At 42.6% G+C, this 23606-nt stretch overlaps 1 protein-coding gene across 2 annotated transcripts in view; it reads left to right on the forward strand.

Moving 5' to 3' along the window:
• Positions 1-23606, forward strand: part of grid2 (glutamate receptor, ionotropic, delta 2) — a 396313-nt gene that overhangs the window by 303965 nt on the left and 68742 nt on the right. For both annotated transcript variants that reach the window (XM_084025430.1, XM_084025431.1), the window contains exons 10-11: positions 5151-5348; positions 8738-9050. In XM_084025430.1, coding sequence (XP_083881556.1) covers positions 5151-5348; positions 8738-9050 — 511 coding nt within the window. The remainder of the gene's footprint in view (positions 1-5150; positions 5349-8737; positions 9051-23606) is intronic.

Consider the following 23606-nt stretch of genomic DNA (forward strand, 5'->3'; position numbering starts at 1 on the left):
TTCAGCTGTTCCCTGTTTGAAAATTGTCCTGCCGTTCACCCCGAAGAATCAAAGGCGGACTGTTGTGACTACTGCCGGCATGTCAGCCTTTTGCTCTGTTGTTAATCTGTCCTTTTGTCTCGTTTTCTGCCCGTCATTCAAGCGTGTCTCCGCGGAGACTTGGAGAGGGACAGGCTGAGAGGTTGTCGAGAGGGAAGGGAAATGGCAGGGAAACATTTTTGAGACAAAAAAGCGAGGAGTCAGAGAAAAGCAAAAAAACAGGTAGAAACAGGAAGGTGAGCTTAGTAATGGTCCAGCCTATCGCCATTACATAAGCTTCTGTTTTGACATTTGACAGCCAGATGATAGCGAGCATTGGAGTCTTGATGATAGTGAGTCTCCGGCTCTTTCTGTCTCGCCTGCAGCATCGATTTGAGTACATCCCACGAGTGCTTTAAAGATTCACTTTTGTAAATTCTTCATATCCTGCCTTTGAAGTGAGACGCAGAGAAGAAAGAGATAATACCAGACATCTTTGTGGCTATCCTTTTTTTTCCTTCTTCTTCTTTGATTTTCATCATCTTTAAAGGGAAAAGAATATGGATTATGTTTTTGAGTCACCCTTTCCCCCCTCATCATTGGCAGGGTGGGTCTGTAAGTGCACATCTTCCCTTCCTAGGTGTATAAATAAAGGTGTTCTAGACGAATGATGCCTCATGAGCGCCTAAAGACAAAAATAGATGGAAATTTAGGGAAATGTCCAGGGTGCTGCCCGGATGTACTGTGTTCATGTTTTCGGTGAGGATGGTTGGAAGGCAAGTCCTGATTGTGAACGTGTGTGTGTGTGTGTGTGCACGATGTGAAGGTTTCTCAAGGGACCTTTGGAACAGAGTGTTCTGTGTTGCCCGTTGGCTCTCTCCGCCCTGATATAGCTGCTTTCTGCAGTAATGTGCTGTGGTCTCACACAGCAGCATGCAGAGCGGCCCGTCGTTACGCAGAAACAAACTATCATGTGTGAACACACACACACACACACGTGGGCACACGCACAAACATCCACCCGTAAAAGGATCTGTTCTATCTTCCACGCTGCAGAATAGTTTATCGATTGGTTAATTGGTGATGAGATCATACCACTATTAGGGCTAATGACTTTAAATCAATGCCATTGATTGGCTGGGAATGTATCGATTATTAAATGGATGTTGCCTCGGAATGGCTACATCTCTACAATTACGTGTTCACACTCCTCAAGTGGGGTGACTAGAGTATACATTATGGTCACGAGTGTGACCGTAATTGATTTCTGACAACCGGGAATTTAATTTGGAGCTTTGAAAGAGTTGGATTAAAAGGTTTGCATCATCCATTTATTTCAGAATATTCTGTGCCCCCACATTTCTTTGGTTGTACTACACATTTATGAGTAGCAAGCCGTGAATCTACTGTATACTGGAGACCAAATATGCAGCCAATGACCAATGACTTGAGCTTTAATGTTTTTCTTTAAATAATAAAAGATCGCTCTCCTCAAATGTACCTTAAGTTTTTAGAAGAGAGAAGTTTTGGGAAGAGGATAAATCATATTTAATACCAGACACATTTACGCTACAATTCAAAGTATTGCGCTGATTGAGAATTATTGATTATAATGATCGATGGTGATTTATAAGGTTCCATTCACAAGTTTGATTAAATGATGTTATGGGGTTTGCCTGCATTAGAGCCGGAGACTTTTTTCTTCATGATTGCTAGTTCAACCTCTGCCAAAGGGACACCCTGAATCTTTTTTTTTATATTATTAAACAATACATAATCTACTCTGCTGCAGAGACTGGCAGTGCTTCTCAAAAATACATTTTACACCAATTTCACAGACAAATCCACAGTGTCTTGACGCTCACTGCTACTAATCACCACGTGACACGATGACTTTCCAGTCTTTGTGTGAAAATTGCTGTTTCTTGTCGCAATCCCAGTCTCCAAAAGTACCTGAGCAGAATTGAGACCACATGCGGTGCTTGAAGGGGAGACGGGGGATGAACTGAGGAAACGGGTTAGAGGAGGCATGAGGTGAATGAGAGATGGGAGCAATATCAGAAAGACAGAGAGGAGATGGAAGAGAAGGACTGCCGGATATGGAGGGATGCGAGGTAATATTGCAAGGGATGACAACTGGGAGGTATTGTAGCCTCGAGGGATGGATGGATAGAGAAGAGGTGTCCAGACATATGTTTAGGGAAAGCTGAAGACGTCGGCGTGTGGAAGGATAGCAAACGATGTGTATCACAGCTGACGAACACAAAAGAGACAGGAGACGGATTAGCATCACAAAGCCAGACAACATCTCAGAAGGTAATTTTTCGTAACAAGATTTCCGTCTGAAGGCATTTTCCGAGGAATCGATTGAGCCTGGCAGCTAAACGCCAGACCAACCAGTGAGCGGTGGGAGGTGTGCCTCTCAAAAGTCAGAACTTCGACCATCCGTTAAACCAGATGTTATAGAAGAACTGCGTGGCTTATTCAGAAAGTGTTTTCAGGCTGGATAGTTTCAGAGATCGTTGAAACGTTCTGTTTCTCCAACAGCCGCCATGTTTTACAAGCTTATAGACAGAAGGAAAGGCCAGTGGCCGTCAGGCGACTGGTCCGTTCACCGAGTCAGGTGTAGGAACGCTTCGTGTTGATGTCTAAGTGAAGGAGAGAGCTGTCATGTACAGCACAGCCAACTTGAAATGACGTCTGTATCAAACAACCGGTGCCCTTGCCAGAGAACAGTGAGCTCAGCTAAAATTGTGGGTCGGCTTTGAGACAATAGAGAGACGCGAGGGGATTTTAATACATTCTATTCTCCTCGTCCTTTCATGCAGTGCACCACAATAAAATACAGTGCTTTCAACCAACCCGCATACCCATGCAATGCACAACAAGCTGAATAGTTATTGGGAAAACATATAGAGAGAAAATAGAAGAGGGGTGTGTTTCCAAATCAGAATCTTTTCATTTTTCTTCGGCAGCTGAATGTTTTTGTTACTCCTAACTTATGATTTTCAATCATCAAGCAAAACCAAACTGAATGCATATATTTTTCTTCTTTAATTTTCTTTTCAATTTTGCCGAATTTCTTGTTTCTTGAATGTCTTTGTAGACAAACCAGGCTTCTGGATCACACCCCCAAGGAGAAGCACATGTTACTTAGTGGCCAAACTGCGGAATTACAATTTCCCACATTGGGAAAGAAATATCTGGAATGGATATTTCTTTTTAGGCAAAAAATAAACTCCAATCAGGAAACATTGATACATAAAATCCCTGTGGCGCTCACCAGTACCAGTAATTCTAACGTCATCATAATGCATGTGTTATCTTCAGAAATAAGCCTCCGATGTGAACACCTTGAAGAGTGTGCTTGGGCTCGGCCAAATGGTCGATCGTGTTATTGTTCCCCTCTAGAACGAAATCATCTGTGTTTTCTCCACCGTGTTTATGCTTGTTTTGTAAGGCTTTAAAGTACCCACGAGGGGAGCAATCAGCGGTACTTCGGGGGGTTATTCAGTATGGATGGATGTATGCAGTCCTGGGTGTTCCCACCTTGATGGATGGATGCGCGTGGCGAGAGAGGGACTTGGCATGCATGTCCACTCACAGCCTAATAGCTTATTGAACAGCGGCAGCTAGCGAGGATTAGAAACCGCCGAGATAATACGTAACGCGGCCTGCATGTGCGCTCGTCTGTATGCGTGTGCTTGATGTGCAGCCAGGATCCAGTCAATGAGACACAGGCCCTCATAAATCTGCAAGACGTATTGGCCTGAAACATTTCACTCATCAATAGGGATGAATTAAAGAGGAGCTAAAAACGAGGGGCGAGGGAGAAAGCAGACAGGAGCCGGAGAGAGAAAGTGCTGTATGAAATACTCAATCCAAGCACACTAAATAAGAGTTGCTCTCCTTCTTAAAAAACCCAGCATGTTTCTTCTTGTGCTGTGTTCTCTTAATTGCCAAGAATGTCAACATTGTTGGATGTAATTTTACCTCGTCAGGAAGCTGCCCTTTAGGGGCCACGGAGATATTGATAAACAGCAGTCTCAGCCGTCCCAAGTGCGTTTCAAAATGAACCAATAAAAAAAACAAATCTGCTGAATTGCACGGTGAGATTATTGATTTTCCATATTTTAATTCACTTTAAAATGTTAAATAGGCTATATTTAAATAAATTATTAAGCACGGCTCCCTCTGTGAATAAAAAAAGAAAGCTGAGTAGGGAACTTTGGGAGCCTAGCCAAAAAGAAAATTGAGGGGGTCCATGCAGCTTTTCTTCTTTTAATCCCCAATAAAAAAGGAGAACACTTAGCTAAGAATTAAAGTCTAGACTGATATTATATATAAATATATAAAATACAGCATGAAACACAGAAGATAGACTGATTTCACATCAGATCCTCATTCTTATCTTCTTTTTTTATTGACTAAAAGAAAAATGTGCTACATATTGGTTTAAATCTTTATGCAGTTTGCAATTCATGTTGTGAACAGTGTAGTAAGTAGAGTTGAATGCTTTAACGAGTCCCTGTGCTGTTTCTCATGTTATACCAGGGATAGAGGCGACCCATGCATGTCACTAGAGAGCTGGGTGTGATACACGTGGCCCCACAGGGGTGAGTTATCACCCCAGCTATGACATTTCACATGTCAGGCGGGTGACAAATCCCATTTGCACCCAAATAGCCTACATAAGATGGTAATGCATTTTGAGAGTTGGAGGCGGTTACCATGGCTTTTAGGTGCAGCAATGCGTCAGTAAAAAAGACACAAATGTAAAACATTCCGGTCTTGAAACATAAGAGGCTTTCATTTTGTTGGTGATAGATGTTTTCTGCCATCCAAACTGTAAACTACAGAGTGAAGCTTACCTTTATGTGTTGTGTAACATTGTTACCTCTACCATTCCAGATGTGTATCTGATGGTTGTTGATGAGTTGAAGTGTTGATGACCTTTTTGTATCATATTTATAATGTAGGCTCTCATAGACATTCTGCCAACCTGTGAGATGAGCCTTTGTGGTGGTATAATGGCCGCTTGAGTAATTGGGTGATTTAATGCTCGAATGACCGGCGTATTGATTGGCTGCTTGACTGACTTACTGACACACTGATTGATCTTTGCCCTCCAGGAGGAGCCGTTTGTAATGGTGTCAGAGAATGTTCTGGGGAAGCCGAAGAAGTACCAAGGCTTCTCTATCGACGTCCTGGATGCGCTGTCCAACTACCTGGGCTTTAAGTACGAGATCTACGTGGCTCCAGACCACAAGTACGGCAGCCTGCAGCCCGACGGCCAGTGGAACGGACTGATGGGTGAACTGGTCTTTAAGGTGAGGAAGAAAATAATGTTCGCTCATGCAGAAATATTGCACTTACAATGCAAGAACATGGCATGCAAGTAGACACACCATACGGCAGGGATATTCAACTACATTGTTCAGGGGGAACCAGCCAGACATTTTCCCTGACCCACTCGACCCCTTTCTGGCCTCATGAATGAATCGGCTCATTTGTGTTTATCGGGTATCAGTTCTGACACTCCAGATATTACACATATTTTTCTTCAAAACATGATAAAGATCTATGCTCCTTATCTTGGGCACCTGTTTTAAAACAGGGGACCAAATATGCGCTGTCACACTGACAGGGTCATAGCCTCTTTTCATGCTGCAATATTATCAATTATGAATCTGTTTATCGCAAAATGAAATTTTTCCTGTAGGGTTTAAATTTGACTTATTTGTGTATAGAACTGATCAGCAGCCACCAGTCGAATAGGCCTGGCATCACTCAGGCTGAATAGGAAAATAGCCTCCTTCAGGTTGAGTCTGCACAGTCTAGAGTCCCATCATAACATTCGCAAATATTACATCATATATTATATAAGCAAGTATTGCATTAGGCTACGACAGGGCTGACTTTAACTTCTCTAAATTGGAGAGAGAAAGTTCAGACTCATTTTGCAGCATGTTGTCGTAGTGGACAAGAGGGTTGCTTACAACAAAGATTCAGAGATGTCAAATTACATATCGGTTAAAACAGTGGTTTTCTCATGATTGGATTAACTACAAGTGTACTCAAGGATTTATTGCATAACTTCTTAACCACTTCAGTGAAAAGTGGAAGTAAATGTGGAAAGCACAAAAATGGAGAGGACTCCAGTTTGATTACAACTGCTTTCACCTTAACATAGCCATCGTAGCATCCAGGTGACTTTAGGTAACCATTGTCATCATGTAGCACAGATTCCACTGCTGTGTAAACAGCTAATGAATCAATCGTCTGTTCCGCCAGGTTTAATGTCTTCCATTTAAATGCCAAAGCTGTCAGTTTTTCTTGTAGCCACCGGCAGAATACTGAATATTCAACATTATTTTGTCAAAATACTGAATGTTTATTATCATCCATCTGTTCATCTTTGAATGTTCAACAACAGAAAAGAAAATAAGCCGCAGAGAAATGAAAGATAGAGAACCTTTCATGTGTGTCCAGTCTGAGAAGCCACAAGAATTCTGATTTTCATTGTTATTACACAATCAACCAAACATCCATAAATGGATACCAAAATGATTAATGTGTTGCTGAAATGGGATGCAGTAAGTAATATAAACAATGAGTCTACCCCCCCATTCAATGCCTATACTAAGTAGAGCAAGATTAAAGAAATATTTTAGGGAGGAAAAACATTGTCACCATTGAAATTGAGTTTGCTAAATGTATTATTAATGGATGATGATAGCCACGACAACCATTATAGCAGTTAAACTTCTTTGGATTTTACATATTAACTGTGCCAGAATGAGGAAGACATAAAATCCTGCATCCAAGACTAATGAATCATGTTCATTAATACCACATTGAAAAATGTATCATATTTTCACCCAGTTTGGACACAGATATTAGCAGTACAATGGCCTGGGATTCCAGTAAGCTTCTGCACATTTGTTTCATTCCCCATTGGTCAAGGATGTTCCTTCGTTACTTTTCCTTCTGTGTCAGCCTGGAATGTTTTTCCCAATAGGGCTCTCCTTCCTGTGACCTTGTACACTACAATGCAATGGCTCACAAAGTGATGGAGAACTGCTTCGAGCGCACAAACAAGCACAAGCGCTGTAAATAAACGGAACATTTTGTTTTCCCCATCAGTGAGCAACAAGGTTTATCTCTCTAAAAAAAATTATACCAGATAATTATTACCCAGAGTGCTTTCTGGAAGTTTGAATTATCATGTTGACTGACCACAGCAGTCAACATGGCAATTCATCTGTATTCACACACGCACACTTGAATTTGCATGCATATCGTTGCATTGTCCCAACCAACAGGCGTCCTGCAGGGCTAATATTCTCCTTATGCAGTGGAAGTGACAATTTCTGCACATTTAAGCTTTTTGTTTCCTCACTCAACTGTGAAATTAGCAGATTTTTTTTCTTGTTGCCTACAGTGGATTAAAATGTGTGTTTGTTTGGTGTGCGCATGCATGTGGGAGTATGAATGTGGTGAGCATGTGTGTGTTTGTGAGTGTGTAATCAGCGTGTTTGTGCCGTTTCAGCGGCGGGGCTTAGCATCGTCTGCAAAATCCCCCCGACTTGTTGCAGTCAGATGTTTCTAATAAACAAAATCTCATTATCTAACAAGTTCATAATATATTTGAGCAATCCTCGCCACTAATGTTCAAAGACACATGCGCACTTACGACAACATCTTAAATCCTTGTTATGTTACAAGCAGATGTCTACAGCTGCTAGCCAAGCACTGGGGACTGGAAACATTTTAATTAGCCGTTATTGTTTCTGCGTTTAAGCTGAGCTCAGACTAGTTTTCCTGGCAGACGTACTCACTGAGAGCTTTTTTTCCCCCCACCTTAAAGTCTTTCCATGTAAATAATTAAAACAGTCGTTTGTTGTCTCCTAAAATTCAGAGTGTTAAAATGATGAGGCTTTTAATCAATGAACGATTCCAAAGCAGATGCCCGGTCCATGCTATTACAGTGGACTCATAATGCAATACTTACATACTTGTGTCATACAGAGGCAACATAGAGAAACATAATAAGAAAGTCCACACATCAGCTTACCTCTGTGTACTTTTATGCATCTCCATTTTCTTCCAACAACAACAGTATTGTAAATCATTGTCCATCTCTGTATGGAGTCTAACCAAATATCTCCTTGCCTAAATTCCATTGCTTAATTCAACAAAATGGTCATCAATCTGTGTACATTTGACGATTTAGTAAAAGTTTCCCCGATGCCTAAATGTAGCAGGCTGGATCAGGGAAGGTCTCGGTTATGCAATCGCAAAAACCTTTCTGAGAGTCTGGTGTTATGATGAATGTATTCAACAGCTCTGTTTAGTTGAAGCGTAGCCATTGAATAAATATAATGTAAAGTGCACAGTCTGCAGGGGACTGTTTGGTATCACTTCATCTCCAATGCGCCTGTCTGTACGACGGTGTGAAAAGACCACTTATTCGGAAAGTTTTGTGACAAAAGAACACATTTTTGCTTTCGCTTCTAAAGAAAAATGATCAATATCGCTGGCAAAAGTTCTGTTCTGAGAAATCTACCAACAGATCAGACGTTTAGTAGATGACGGGAAGAAACAGAGGCCTTAATCTGGGGTACAAATGTCCACAATGAGTTTTTTTCCCTCACCTCCACATTCTCACAGTGTTGACACTCCAAACTCCTCTCTTCCACCCCTCCCTCTCCCACAGCGCGCCGACGTGGGTCTCTCTGCCCTGACCATCACACCAGAGCGAGAGAGCGTCGTGGACTTCACCACACGCTACATGGATTATTCCGTGGGCGTTATGCTGCGCAAGGCCGAGCGCACCGTGGACATGTTCGCCTGCCTGGCGCCCTTCGACCTGTCTCTGTGGGCGTGCATCGCGGGCACCGTGCTCCTCGTCGGCATCCTGGTGTACTTGCTGAACTGGCTCAACCCGCCGCGGCTCCCCATGGGATCCGTGTCCTCCACGACGCTGTACAATTCCATGTGGTTCGTTTACGGCTCGTTTGTACAACAAGGTAAGGAAGAAATGTGACAGTGAAGATAATACACACGGCAATTATATTTCCTCCGGAGCTGATCCGGGAAAAACAGATACAGATACAGGATACAGTATACTAGTAAGTTTTCAAGGGGATCTTTAAAGGCATAATGAGAAGGAATTCCCCCCCAAAAATAAAATACAGTCTCAAACCAAAAGAATCCCTCTAATGCCCCACTAGAAGTGTGTGGTGGTGTTTGTGTCTGTCCTGTATTTTCTTATTTAGATGTGTCTGGACAGTTTCTGGGCGTCAACCTCTGTAAAAACGAACACATCCACGAGGAAGCTACGAAAATGGCCGACACATTGCCCAAAAAAAAGCCCGCAAACATTAACGATGTGAAAAGCAAGAGGACAAAGCTGGAGTGTGAACCTGGGGTTAGCTTTCACCCACGGGCAGGCACCCTACTTAACCGTGGTCGCTGAGCCGGAGAGGAGGGGCCAACGCTGAATATTGTATTTATAAACCACAACCGACAAATCCGACTCATTCTGCCTTAAGCTGCTCATTCTTTTGTAGCCTTTTAATGAAGTAAGTCAAGCCGTATAATTCAGGGGGGTTCCCAGAATTTTTCTTTATTTTTTTTTTCACTTTACGAGTCTTTGGCTCTGCTGGCAACCAGAAGGTGCACAGTAGTGTTGTTGTTTAATATTTTGCCGTAGGGATACGTACTTGAACATGTTTTGCAAGGTTCCATCTCAAAGGTAAAAGATAGAGGGATAATGGGAGGGGAGGGAAGCATAGAGGGAAACAAATGTGATTGCTAAAGCAATCTAATGTCAAAAATCTGATAATGGCTGTCCTCTGGGTGTCATAAGTGTGGATTGACCTTTCGTGCTTGAGCACAATAGTCAAATGAGAAGAAAGGGAGGAGAGTTTTTTTTTTTTTTTTTACATATGGTTTGATTGGGGGATAATGACCTCGTCGTGGTTTTCTTCCCAAAGATCTTTTAGAATCCATCGGGTCGTGTTCAGGTGTGAGATCAGACAATTGATACCCAGGGAAGGATTTAAATTTCATCAGTGCAGGAATGGAGCCATGACGGGGAGAGGAGAAGGCAATCAGAACTGGGGGAGAAAAAATAAGCTCACATAAAAGTGCATTTTGTCTGTTTTTCAACTGGTTTTATGCGTTTCATTGAGTATAGAATGCAAGAGAGACCATAAATATGTTCATATTCATAGGCTAATTCTTGTGTTGGTGCAGATGTGTGCGGTTTGCAGCATAATTTAAATTTTTTTGAAGAACTGCAATTTTCCAATGTGCTCTCACTATCCTGCTTCAGGACTCGCAATAGTAGATTTTTTAAGCTACGTTAATTCTGCAAAATTGAGTACGATTTTTTTTTTCTTGTGTAACATTTCGAGCAACTCATGATTATTCCACCGTTTGGTAAATAAGCCTCCATCTTGCTGCAGCTAATGGAAGTAATGATGATGATGATACATGCTAATTTCTGTTTGATATTCGCAATCGTTTCTCTTTTTAGCCGTAATTAACATTTTAGTCATGGCGTCATTAGGAGACAAGACCGAGGGAGAGAGAAAACATCAACAATGGGTCTGTCGATTGTGTGTGTGTGTGTGTGTGTGTGTGGGTTGGTGTATATATATATATATATTGAATACATTGGGGTGTGTTCTTCTATGTTGGGGTATACTGTTTAATGTGCGTGTGTGTGTGTGTATTTGTGTGTATGTGTGTGGTGTCAGCTGCTTCTTGTTCATGTGAAAAGAGCTGTGCTTTGGCCACAGGTAATTCGTTTCTGATTTGGCTAGCCTGAAATATGTCTCAGAAAATTAACTGAGCATGAACAGACTACCGCCGCAAGGCTTAGTGGGCTGACCTTCACTGGTTTTAAAAGTCACCTGGAATGTGGTTTTTCTTCCATCCCAGCAACCGTTTTCTAAAGCAGCATAACTAATTATGGAATTACAGTATATCGTCACTGTAGGATTCATTTGAAAAAGAAAAAAAAAAGATTTATGAAGTCAGGGTGTAAACACGCACACAAATGCCGTTACATGAATATTCATGCAGCAGTTCTCTCAGTCCTGCAGCACCTCTCTAATGTCCCGAACCTTTGTGCTTCACCCTGAAATACAACCCTTAGGGAAAATTGATCTGGATGTGACAAACACACACACACACACACACACACACACACACACACACACACACACACACACACACACACACACACACACACACACACAGCAGGAGGGAGCTGGGGATGACTGTGGAGAGTGAAGCGTTAGACAGGAGGGCCAGAATTTAGCTTTTGGCTGTGTCACTTTGACTAGTGAGATAAGGAGAGAGGGCCAGAGGAGAAAGACAGAAGGTGCACACAGATTTTCTGTCATCCCTTTTCTTTTCTTCCTCCTATTTCTTCCATTCCATCTTCCCTTTCTTAGACTTCAGATTTGTCTCTTGTTTTGTGTCCTTTCATTCTCATTATGATCCTCCATCCATCCATCCTTCTTCTTCTTCTTCTTTCCCTATCCTTCTCCTCCTTGCTTTATTCCCCCTCCGTGCTGGCAACATCTGTGACCGGAGACATCCTGTCTTCAGGTTGTCCCCCTGTCAGTATGTTCTCAGGAACACGATATCTCAGGGAAGCCTGGACAGGAACAACCTCAAATTTGGCACAAACATCCACTTGGACTCAAGGATGGACTGATATCAATCAGGAGAGATTTCATTAGAGCAAACAAACAACAAGGTTTTACATGGTGCACAGGAAAGTCCGAAATGAGGAGAGTCTTTGGTGTTTGGACCCCATGGTGGTGTACTCATATTTAGTACATCCGCTTTAAAATAACGGCTACAGATGTGATCGGCTTTGGGAGATCGTGACCAAATCCAAACGGTTGGACTTAGAGTGAACGCCCATAGTCTGCTGATGGGGTAGGAAACAGGGAGCAAGAGGATTTGGTGGGCAAAGGTCACTATGTCCAGACACAATACTCTTTCTGGCCATTTCATATGCAAATTAAAACAATTCCATACAGATGTCTAATAGGATAAAATGAGGCAAACAACCGCAAGATGGTAATTGTAGTTTGCCTCAGCACTCCTTCCCTCTTGCTCATAAGGGCCGCCAAGGTGCCAGCCAATTGACTGTCTGTTTATAAGTTCACCCATAGGTCTCTCAGTCGGCGGTGTGTGTGTGTCTGTGTGTGTGTGTGTGTGTGTGTGTGTGTGTGTGTGTGTGTGTGTGTGTGTGTGTGTGTGTGTGTGTGTGTGATGGAGGGAATGGGAATAGTGAGGAAAATATCTGTACACCATAAACTATGTCTAATTGGTCTCAAGGAGAGTGAGAGAGACACGGAGGAGGGAGAGCGAGAGGTAAAGAGACACAATGGGGAAGAACTGCGTCTGACAAAATCTGCTTTGTTAACTGCTATATCAAAGGCCTTGTAAAAAAGTCCTGTGATTTGGTTTTATTATTCAACGGTAATACCAGTATCTCCTCAAACAAAGAGCAACTTTGACAGGAAAAAATGAAACAGTTGCTCACAGATTCAACTTCAGGATGTGCAGCAGGAATACAGAAGAAATAGAAGTCCCACATGCATATTTAATAACCTCAGCTTAATATCTGTGAGACATCATTCATATAGGCAAAAGGCTGCGATTGTTTACCTCCAATCGCTGGAGAAAAAAAATGCTTACTCGACACAAGTGGATAAAAGATGGATGTATACACTCCATGTCTCCTTTTGAAAGCACATCACATCTCCAGACAGTGAGAGTCGATGCATACGGGGGGGAATCGTTTGTAGGTGAACTTAAATAAGAGTTGGAGACAGAATGATGTAGGAAGTGATTTCAAGCAGTTGTGAAATGTTTCCTAACGAGACTAATTTTCAGCTTCAGTTGGGTTACTCTCTGGCCCCGGCTTAGGTGGGAAGGCCATTCCAGTATTTTTTTAGAGCCATTAGGGAGAGCGGTCGAGGCTGGGATGAGTGATTACCGGGTGACATTATTAGGGAGGCCAAACATTAGCAGAGCGTAGGGCCTGGACTAGCTGCCATGCACATTATTAGGGGGGCCAAGCGGACAACATCAGCAGAGCGTGGTGCACAGACTAGCTGGTGTGCAGAGGCTGGACAGACCATGCCCTGCAGGGATGCGGATATGCACTCATTTGCAGTCATGTACACCGGGTTTGGGAATTGAAATGAGTCACCACGGGCAGTCGGTGGAGGGAGAGCAGGATGAGGGGTGACATGCAAGAATTCAGGAGGACAGAAAACAAGATGGCCCGCAGCGGTTTGGGTGAGTTGTAGAAAGTGTGGTCAGGAGAAAGTTTCGGTGCCTCAGAGTTTCAACGAGTCGAGCAGAAGTGCTGATAAGGAAGTGCCTGCATCATTCAGCGTTGTGGGTGATTGTAAACCAGCAGGAACAGAAGAATTTGCTTGACAGCAAAAAAAAAAACAGCTTTCTTTGTGTGTGATGGACACGTTCATGCATGAAAGTGTTATTCATCATCAAAGATTATATTTCTGCTCTCTCACATCATAGCCTGTAAAGTGGATTAAACACATACACATATAAAACATATTTTTTATGGATATTGGAGACAGAATAAAAACCAAAGGCAAGGCTAATTGACCATTTGTTGCCGTGTTTGAGTCATCTGGGGAATTATATTAAATAGTCAAAGTAAATTCAGTAATGATGCAGTTAATTGATCCAGTTCATTAAAAAAGCCAACCTCGATACAGAAAAACAGTTCCAAGAAGAAAGAAAGAAGGACGGAATCTAAAGCCCAAGTTATGCTTCCGCGTTGACACAACGCAAGGGGGCTTGCGGACCCCTTACGTCCTTGCGGACCCCCCTTACGTCCAACGCAAGGGCCTGACGTGAACCTCCCAAAAATCCTAGACGCGCGTCGAGGCGACGCAACACCAACGCAGTGGCATTGGCTGTGATTGGTCCGCTAACTACATCCGCTGGAGACCGCTTATCCGGTTTCCACTCATAAACACCGCCATTTAAACTTTTAATAGGCTACTTTCATTGTTTGCACCTTGTCGCTTTTGCACAAAGAAATAAAACACCAAGTTCTGAAAAATTGTGGATGTTTAAAGCCGGAAGGTAAACAAATAGGCTATAACGAGGCTACGACGATATACGTCTCGGTCGGTCGGTCAGTCTTTACAAAAAACATAGCGCCCTTTACCGGTGTGGCATTGAATTGCATTTCGACACGTAAACCCAACGTAGAACCATCACGGTCTCCCAGCAACTGCGTGGCCATTGCGTGATCACTACGCGGAAGCATAACCGAGCCTTAAGAAATAGCAGTACGAGCGGTGGAAAGATGCAAAACATTTTTGCACTTCTAAGAAAACGATCCTGCTGTAGAGAGCTGGCTTCTGGGCCAGTTTTACGGAGACAGATGAGTCGGAGGTGCCCTCAGGTGTTGTTCGGGCAGCATGTTCCACAGCCAGAGAGCATCTACAACAAATTACATTTGAAAACTGCAACAACCACAACACTCCTCTTTTAGTCGTTTTTCTGTTTGTTTGTTTTTTTGGGGTGCAAAGCTGCACGCCGAGAGAGAAGAAAGTCAAAGTGAAGTAGCCACGGTTAACAAATGGATGCTGTAACTGAAACGTGCAAACATGCAACTGAAGCTGGCGGTCATCAGAGGCGTAGCTGCTGATGTGTAGGATGGCGGGGGGGTTACACAAGTCGGACTTGTTGAAACAGAGCGAAAAACTAAGAGAGACAGAGTGTGAGAGTCAACACTTTACCCCCGTCCCTTCATCCCGCTTCCTGTTTCGATACCTCCCTGTCTCCCCCTATCTGTCTCTTCATCGCTCTGCTTCCTCTTGGCAATGTTTTCGCCCGGCAGTATTTGAGTCAAAGTAGAACAGTCAAAAGCAAAACTCCGGTGTCACACTGAATATTTGTCTTTCACGAATCCTTCCCAGACGCTCTCTGTCTGGCTTTTCTGGTGTTCTCCCCTAATGAATGTCCTGAGCAGTAGGGGAGGAGAAAGACACCGTGGAGAAGCAGACTGCTTTTTTCTGGGTGTGTGAGCAGATATACGTACGTTATCTTGGCGCGCCGCCCCGCTGTCAGCGCGAGTGCTGCTTTCTCTCAATTAAAGGTAACTTTGTGAGAAATGCATACGCGGTCACATGCGGACGTACATTTCATAGAGTTTTCAACCGCGTGAAAAAGAAAAAAGGCACGAGAACGCATCCGAATCATGGCCACGGGCCATAATCAACGCTTTCATCTTTCCATCTGCTGCTCCAAACATCTCTTCTCCTTCTTTCTTTTTTTATTCCTCACACTTCCCCCTGCTGTGCGTAGATCTGATTATACAAGTATGACTGAAACGAGTGTTATTTTCACAGCCTTGTGTGGTGCCATATCGAAAAAAAACTTGTATTTCTTCCCTCCTTTTGTTTCTTTTCACGCATCCTTCCCTCAGCTCTGTCCATTCTCCAATTCTTTTGACTTACTGCTGAGTTTTCTCAATGTGAGTTGCGTTAACATTCAGCACTCTCTATTCCCCCCCCCCCCCCTCTCTCTCTCTCTCTCTCTCTCTCTCTGTCTCTCTCTCACTCTCTCTCTCACTCTCTTCTGCTACGTGTCTCTTCCTCCATCATTATCTCCACTTCTGCTGTGCCATGCTGCTGGGAAGCCAACGTTATCATCATTTTCCTGCTCTCCTCTTCCCTTTCCCTCCGTCTCTCCCTCTCTTTATGCCTGCCTCTAATCCATTATCCCTCTCTAACGACTGTGTTGTGCTGCTGTGAAGTGGACCCAACTTTAGGGCGCCCATCCCTCCTGCGCCCCGCTATCTCTCCGTCTCTCCTCCATCTTTTCTTCTTTTCCATCCCTTTTTTCTGGCTACAGAGATGTGCCACTGTGAGAAGAGACCATCTCTCAGCAGTTCCATTAAATGCACATCTCTCTCTTGCTCTTTCTTCCACTCTGCACTCTCCATTCTGTCACAGTCGCTTCCTTTTTCCCCCTCTTCTCTCCATTCCCAGTGATCCCACTTGCCCTCCCTGTCCACTCCTTCCTTCAAGCTCACGTGTGATGAGGTCCAGCTGTTACTAGTTGAGCCACATCCCTACTTTCAGACCTTTTCCCCTCCTTACTGCCGTCCATCCGTCCACCGCATCCTCCAGTAGTGGTGAAAAGTTACTAAGTAGTAGAAATGTACCCATTATGATGCATTACGGATTGAACAACCTCATACTGTATTTGTACATTAGTTATACTTAGGCTTTTTGTTGATTTAACACATTTTGACGGTCGCGAAAAAATAATAGAGAATATGACATTTTGCAGATTCAAAATGTATAACAGAGTCCGGGTACTAAGAGGCCCGTTAAGCAATTGGAAAAGGGAAATGCGGCTCCCGCCTGTGTTTTGATTCATTTCATAGGAGAACAGATTTGGCCTGCGACTTTAATTACCCAGCTTCTCTGCCACTGGATGGATGGAAGCTGCAGCCACCAGCTAAATATGTGTTTTATATTACCCAGCATGCTTTCCTTACGCATGCGACGGTGTAATGTATGTGTTGACTCTCACGCTGTTCATGCCCTCACTCACTTGGGCCCCCTCTCGCTCTCTCTTTCTCCCTTGCATTAAATGTTTAATCATGCTGTTTAAGTTGTCTGGGAAAAAAAAAACCTCTGTCCTGCTGTTCCGCCACAGTAAATGTCACATTCAGCTAGCGGCCGTAAAGAGAGAGAGAGAGAGAGAGAGAGAGAGAGAGTGAGGGAGAGAGAGAGAGAGATACTGTATAGACAAAGAGCTACACCACGAACATGCACAGTGAAAGAATCTTTAAATTGAAATACATAAACACTCCGATTTTTGTGATGTTGGCACCGTAATATATATATATATACCTGTCAAAGCAGCTCTGACTCACACTTAATTGTAACACAAGCATATTTATTTGGGTCTCCCTGTTGTTAACCGCCTCAGATAAACAGGCCAAGTGAATTCCGTTTCTTTCAGAGTGAATGTGCTGTAAAGGTCAGGCTTTGAAAAGACTGCAACCGGAATAAACAATGGATTGAATTGCTAATTGATGGATGTTTGGCGCACAGTCACGGAGTATCAAACGGCTACATGTAGAAACCTGAACACAAAAAGATCACTATATGTTTAAAAACTCAACATAATGGATACAAATCTATTATTGTAGCGCTGCCGTCTCTGGATCAATAAGACATGGAGAATGAGGAAACCTTCGACTAGCAACAGACAATAGATGGCTAAAGAATAGGTGCTGTTCATTATCAACATGCATAGGGTGTATGAAGTCCTGATTTCCCTCAATAACCCTCAGTGGATTCAGATAAGATTCATGTGATTATTTATGTCGACAAGGCAGCACACACACAAACACACACACACACACACACATGCACGCAGTGAAACTACAAAACACCTCAAACTGATAGAGGAAGAAAGAAAGAGGGAGACAGGTCAGTCCAGCGGTGCTGTACTCCTTGTTAGGCACCTTGTTAGTGTTCAGTCAGTCATTATGGCTGCTGAGGCAGGACTGTATTTTAATAGAGAAGGCTGAAGGAAAGACGGAAAAAACTCAAGATTTCACAGAGTTCAAGCCAGGATGAGAGCTGCTGGTATGACTGGAAATAAATAGTCGATGGTCGGTGGAAATGAATTGCCGTTGCTATGACAACAAGTGAAAGCTACCGGTAGCATTTTAGCCCAACCGCCTGATGAATAAACAGCCATAAGATGACAAATTGGCCCAGATAACATGATCCAACAATAACCATCAACAGCCATCACCCTAAGGACCTTAATGAGGCGTTGTAAAAAAATGTGTACATTCATGGGAAGTTAGCTAGCATAGATGCTGGTTGTTAGCAGCGAGAGGCGCTTTCCGGACGCACAGGGTGGCACGGCCTTTTACAGTCAGTGTTGTAGAGCGATATAAGCACTTTAGTCATATTTGTTACTAGATGGGAGTAATTCCTACACACTGTCTCTTTAAGGTAAAGTGATGGAATATAATGATTTTTTTTTCTCTTAAAAACGTCAATGGATTAACAGGGTGAGGAACCTTTGTCTCACAGCCACCAGTAGACGGATCGTGTGTGGTTGTATGAGACTAATAATGTCCACACCATGTACCTGTGTTATGTGTGTGTGCACGCCAACAAAAGAAATTACCTTAGGGAAAGGGAGTGTGAGAGCATGGCAGATTTCATGTTACTAAAAAAAAGACAAAAAGAAAAACAAAAAAGAAACTTTGGTTAAAAGTGGGTGTTTAGACATGTATGATTTGTTTTAAACACAGAAAAGAGAACACACGTTAAAACAATTCTCTGAGGTCTTACCCAGCTACATTCTCTTTCACATTACCTCTCTGTTTTCACATAATTTACACCTCACTGCCTCATCAAATGTAAAATGCTAAATACAATTACGCTATCAAAGTTATAAAAAAAGATCCAGGCTCACTTTTAGCCAATCAGCATTCATTGCCAGAGTTTTCATAATATTTATAGTTAATATCTGTTCTGATAAAGTAACTCATCAAAGCTTTGCTGCTTTCCACAGGCTACACACCAAACCTCTCAGACAAACAGGAAAGACACACGGAATCTGGGTGAATGCGAGGAGGAATGTGAGGGTTAACTCAGAGGGTGCCGGATCGGAGTAAACTGGCACAGGGAGCGTGGACACGCTGCCCTTGAGAAAAGGGGGAGGGAGAGCAAGATAAGATGTTGGAGAGGAATCACGGGGGAGGGGGAGGGGGGAGGTTCGCTAGAAGTGAAATATCGAGAATGACGGTGTTAAAATTGAATATGAGGGCCTCAAACACCATTACGATCAAACGGAAGAGCTTAGAAATACACGCGTACTCGGAGACTTAAGTATGTGTGCACTGGAAGACATGCAGGGAAAATCGCTGAGAGAGCCATCTGTCAAAAGTTGCAGCCAGGGTCTTATTGGTTTGATGGAACAAGACACGGTCTGCATGCAGTCACCTATAATGAGTCGACAGGACTGGAGCTGTTGGCTGTATTCAAACGTGCATGTGGTGGAATCACTTGCATCTGTGTGTGTGTGTGTGTGTGTGTGTGTGTGTGTGTGTGTGCGTGTGTGTGTGTGTTTTAGGGTGAGAAATCAGAGAGGCTTTGATCTAATCTGAATTGTGTCCGTTTGTTTCGGTATGTGTGAGGTTGTTTTTTTTCTTTTTTTATCAGGAAGACTCATAGTTACTGTAGGTTTCAGACACCCACAGCACTTGGAATAGCTGTCTTATTATAGTTTTCATACTTGTGTGCTTTAAGATTCCATATCGGTTCACGGGGGAGGGGAAATATATTTATGAACAAATGCCCACAGAATGGGCTAGTAACTTGAAATTCACCACTAGGTTCTCTGTTACTAATGCTTCCTACTCTCCCGTGATGACTATTAGGGGGAGATATTCATAAATACTTTCATTCATCACCACTTTTTAAACAACCTTCAGGCATTATGGATTGGCTGTAACACTGAGGCTGTAAAATGTTCTCTCTTCCTGCAAGAAAAAGCCCTTATTTTTCACACACACACACACACACCGTTGTAACCCTTATACTATACACAGATTGTATTGATCCATATATAGGCGGCAAGCAGGGGAACACAGCCTGTAAATAAGCTCAAAGAAATTTTCTGCTGACTACGTCATTTTTGTGTTCCTTTCAACTGTGAAAAGGAAGCAAAAGTGCTGATGAGGCTCGAAGAAAGGAGGAGAGAAGAGGAGAAATGAGTGTTTCTGTAATAAGTCCAATGTCAAGCATTTTCTGCATATGGTAGAGGCGCACAAACACACACACACACACACACATTCTGAGCTGTACACTTCCCCCAGCTATTTTGGGAGGGCATTAGGAAGTTACCACACTAAGCCATACACGCATGCAGATGCGGGCACAGAAAAAGGCCAGGAGGGTTTATCTCCAGTCTTCACACTCGGCCCGCTGCAGTCTGGAACTTCACCGGCTGCTCCACCTTCATTCATTCCAGCGAATAAGAAAAAAAAAAAAAAAAAACCTCCGCCGCCAGTTTTAATGAGTGTTTACAAGCGATGAGGCAGCAAGCTGGTTCGACTGTCTCTGAAGGGCAGGCACGTAAACACTCGAGTAAGTGTGAGAAGAGGATGATGAGTCAATATTATACGATTTTGTCGAACGGTATATTTAGTTGGTGTTCCCTTATATTGAGTAAATCTGATGAGAATTGGGTAAGGCCGTGTAATGAACTGCAGCCTGAAGTGACAAAAATCTGCATGTACAAATCACACTGACTCGGTGTGTGCTTTGTCTCCGTTGCGCTTCTAGGAAGTGTTGTATTGTTTATTTTGGAACAAACTGACCGTTGTGTAAAAGTCGCTGCATAACCAGAGGGAAGCAAACAGGCTCAGTCAACAAGGACAAACAAAGAGAAAAGTCTAATTTCCAAAGTAGTGATGCTGAGACTCCAAACTGGTACCTGCAGCTAAAATCAAAGTAGGAAAATGTGCCTGAGAATATTTGCAGCCTAATCACACATGTTGATCTGTTTCTAAAATGTTTTCCAATCTAAAACGCATGAACACGACCCCTCGGCCACAGAAGAAAATGCAGAAGTAATCGCTGCGGCGAGCCACTGTTTTGGGCATAACTAGCTTAATAATCGTGCTTGCTCTACCGACAAGTGATGACAACATACTGTTTTCCCACAGTACTCTGCGTACCACAATAAAACACAACCAACCAATACAATGGAGCACATCCAGCTCATGTTGGGTCAACCGTTTGTTATTCTTCCTTCTAAAATCCTGTGAGAGATTCATCTAAACCTGTATTTTGGTTCAATTTGTCAAGAGGAGTTAACATGAATACAGACTCACATGTACCTCACTGATTGGTGATTGTCATCCTGTGTCTCTCTGTTGACTGACGGAAGTCTACTGATTGGTCTATTTAAGTTTTTAATGTCACAAAGAGCTCACAAATGTGAAATAACTGATTGGAAGCATTACTGGAGTGATTAGACTGCAGATCGATTGCCTGTTATGAATAATGACTAAGAGGTCGAGACACACTCCCTGGACGTGCACGCGAGGCTTGTTCACTAATGATTCGGGGCTCATTACACACTTTTTAATGGTCTTAATGAACTGACGGAGTAACCAGTCGGATACAAGCACATCGGTTTTAACAGCTTTCGACCTATTAATCAGGCAAAATACACGCATAGACAATGTTTTGATTTGCATACATGGCCTCGTTCATTATTAGATCGGCTCCTGAACTGATTTCACGATTACCAGATGAATTTGTCAGGGAGTCAGTTTAGCTCTTGATATGATACGAAGCTCATAAAAACCTGTGGCACCACAGGTAGCTTGGAAGCAGAACAAGACCCACCTTTTCATGTGGTCTTGGTTTGTTTTTTTGGTCCGCACCAGGGTTGGATTGACATGTTTCACACCAACTTTCACACCGTACTGAACCAAAGAGGTTAGGTGTGAAAGCCCTTCTTTTTTTTTCCTCATTTAAAGAGAATGATGTGTGTTTTGGAAACCCTTGAAGCTATCTTGCTAATAAGACTTAATCCCTGCCCCAGGCAAGCCAGCACAAAACACAATTAGCCCCTAATTTCCAATAATCCATTTCTCATGGGCTACATGTTTGGCCATGACACCACACAAATAGCAGCCAACTCCCATCACAAGACACTGTAGCATCTCATAATAACACACCATGTGCCTAACCTGTTCATCTCGCCATTTGGCCTAATATTGCATTTTCCTGTCGTTGGGAAGACTAAACATGGCTAACAAGACAAACCAAAAACAGAGTTATGTAGGTCATATTTTCCCAGGATAATGTAAACATTTTTTTCTCTTTCCTTTTTAATTGGCATTATCTATATCTGTCCTACTTGACCCATATACTCCCATTTATTCAGACCATGTATAAGACTACAGATTCTCAGGAAGAGAGAACATCATTTCTTAATAAATTACATTTGGAAACTGCACAAAACCCACCCAGAAGTTGAAACTTTGTCAGAAAAGAAAAAAAACAGTCTGTTTCTTGCTTCCCTGCGATACACTGCTTTGTGAAGTCTGAATTTCTTTTGACTTATGGCTCCACATATTGGAACGCCGTCTGTGCCAGTTGTAGTGCCAGGATGTCTACACTACTGTCTGACTGACTTTCCCGCTTTAGTGCTTTTCCAAAATAACATCATGATTACCGGCAAAAATTCAAAGCTAACTAGAGAAGGCAAGAGAGGGAGAGAAAGTAGAGAGAGGGGGAGGGTAAGAGAGAGGGAGACCCAAAGCAAACTGCCGTAAAAAATTGATTTCTGAAGTTGCCTTTTCCAATTAATTTCAATTCTCTGTAAGGGGCCGTCAAAACGTTCCCTGCTCTCCTTTTTGTCCAGACGTACTATATAACATGAGCTGTACTATCTTCCATAGGGACTTGGAGGGTGAAATGAACTGTGTTATCTGTTTCCCTTGGTAGACACACACACACACACACACACACACACACACACACACAATATGTAGGCATAAGCACAAGTCTTTCTCTATTTTGCACACGCTGTAACCCTCTCACACACTTGCAGACTTAGCTGATATCTGCATGGTGAGCACACTCCAAAGCACGGCTAAGTGGGGGAATCATTTGCATTTCAATCTTTTAATTTGCTTTTTTTTTGTGAAATCGAGCCAACTTCCGTGAGCTAACCGCGGTGAGTACAGAACCCCATTTCAACGTGGCCCCTTAGGGTGATTCTGTACAATTTAAATATCTCACAGCTCATATTCCTATTACACACATTGAACTCTTTTGGGTTTTCAACTTAAATCATGTTCCAAACATGTCGACTCTGCAATGATACATTGAAGACATAATACACTCAAAGGTCAGAGTGTTCTCCGGTTTTGTTAAATCCAGAGTGACGGGGAGTCAAAATCCTGAACAGAATAGAAATTCCCTTTCAGTATGTACCAAAACAGCCTTCTGCTTTACAAAATGTGCTATTTGTCAAAATGCAATGTTTTGTGGCTTGCTCATGAATTTCATTTTAGCTATAAAAACGGCTGCAACCACAAAAAAAAAACACACACACATTCAGTTTTTAATTTTTTGGTGATAAAACCTTTTTTTCATCAAAGACATTATATTTTAATAAAGTGACAAAACCCAACTGTTGACATATTTGAAAGTTCTGCAAACAACATTTCATTTCGATTTTAGTTTGTAAATGTAATTACCCCAAAAAATCACAATGAAGCATAATTTTCCAACTTTTACAATTACTGTTATCTTTTTATGTATCCAGTTAGAATTAGTCACTCTCCGGCTGTATAATTTAACTGTTTTGTTGTCTAGTTGAGTCAGTTTGACTTCTGTCTTCTATAGCAGGATCTTGCCATTTCATCCAGTCCAGAAAGTGGATCCCTACAACAGTCGCCTCGGCCACGTGCTGCTTTTCCACTCGTTTAAGCAAAA

This window comes from Eutrigla gurnardus, assembly GCF_963514095.1.
Source record: "Eutrigla gurnardus genome assembly, chromosome: 13".
Classification (NCBI taxonomy): domain Eukaryota; kingdom Metazoa; phylum Chordata; class Actinopteri; order Perciformes; family Triglidae; genus Eutrigla; species Eutrigla gurnardus.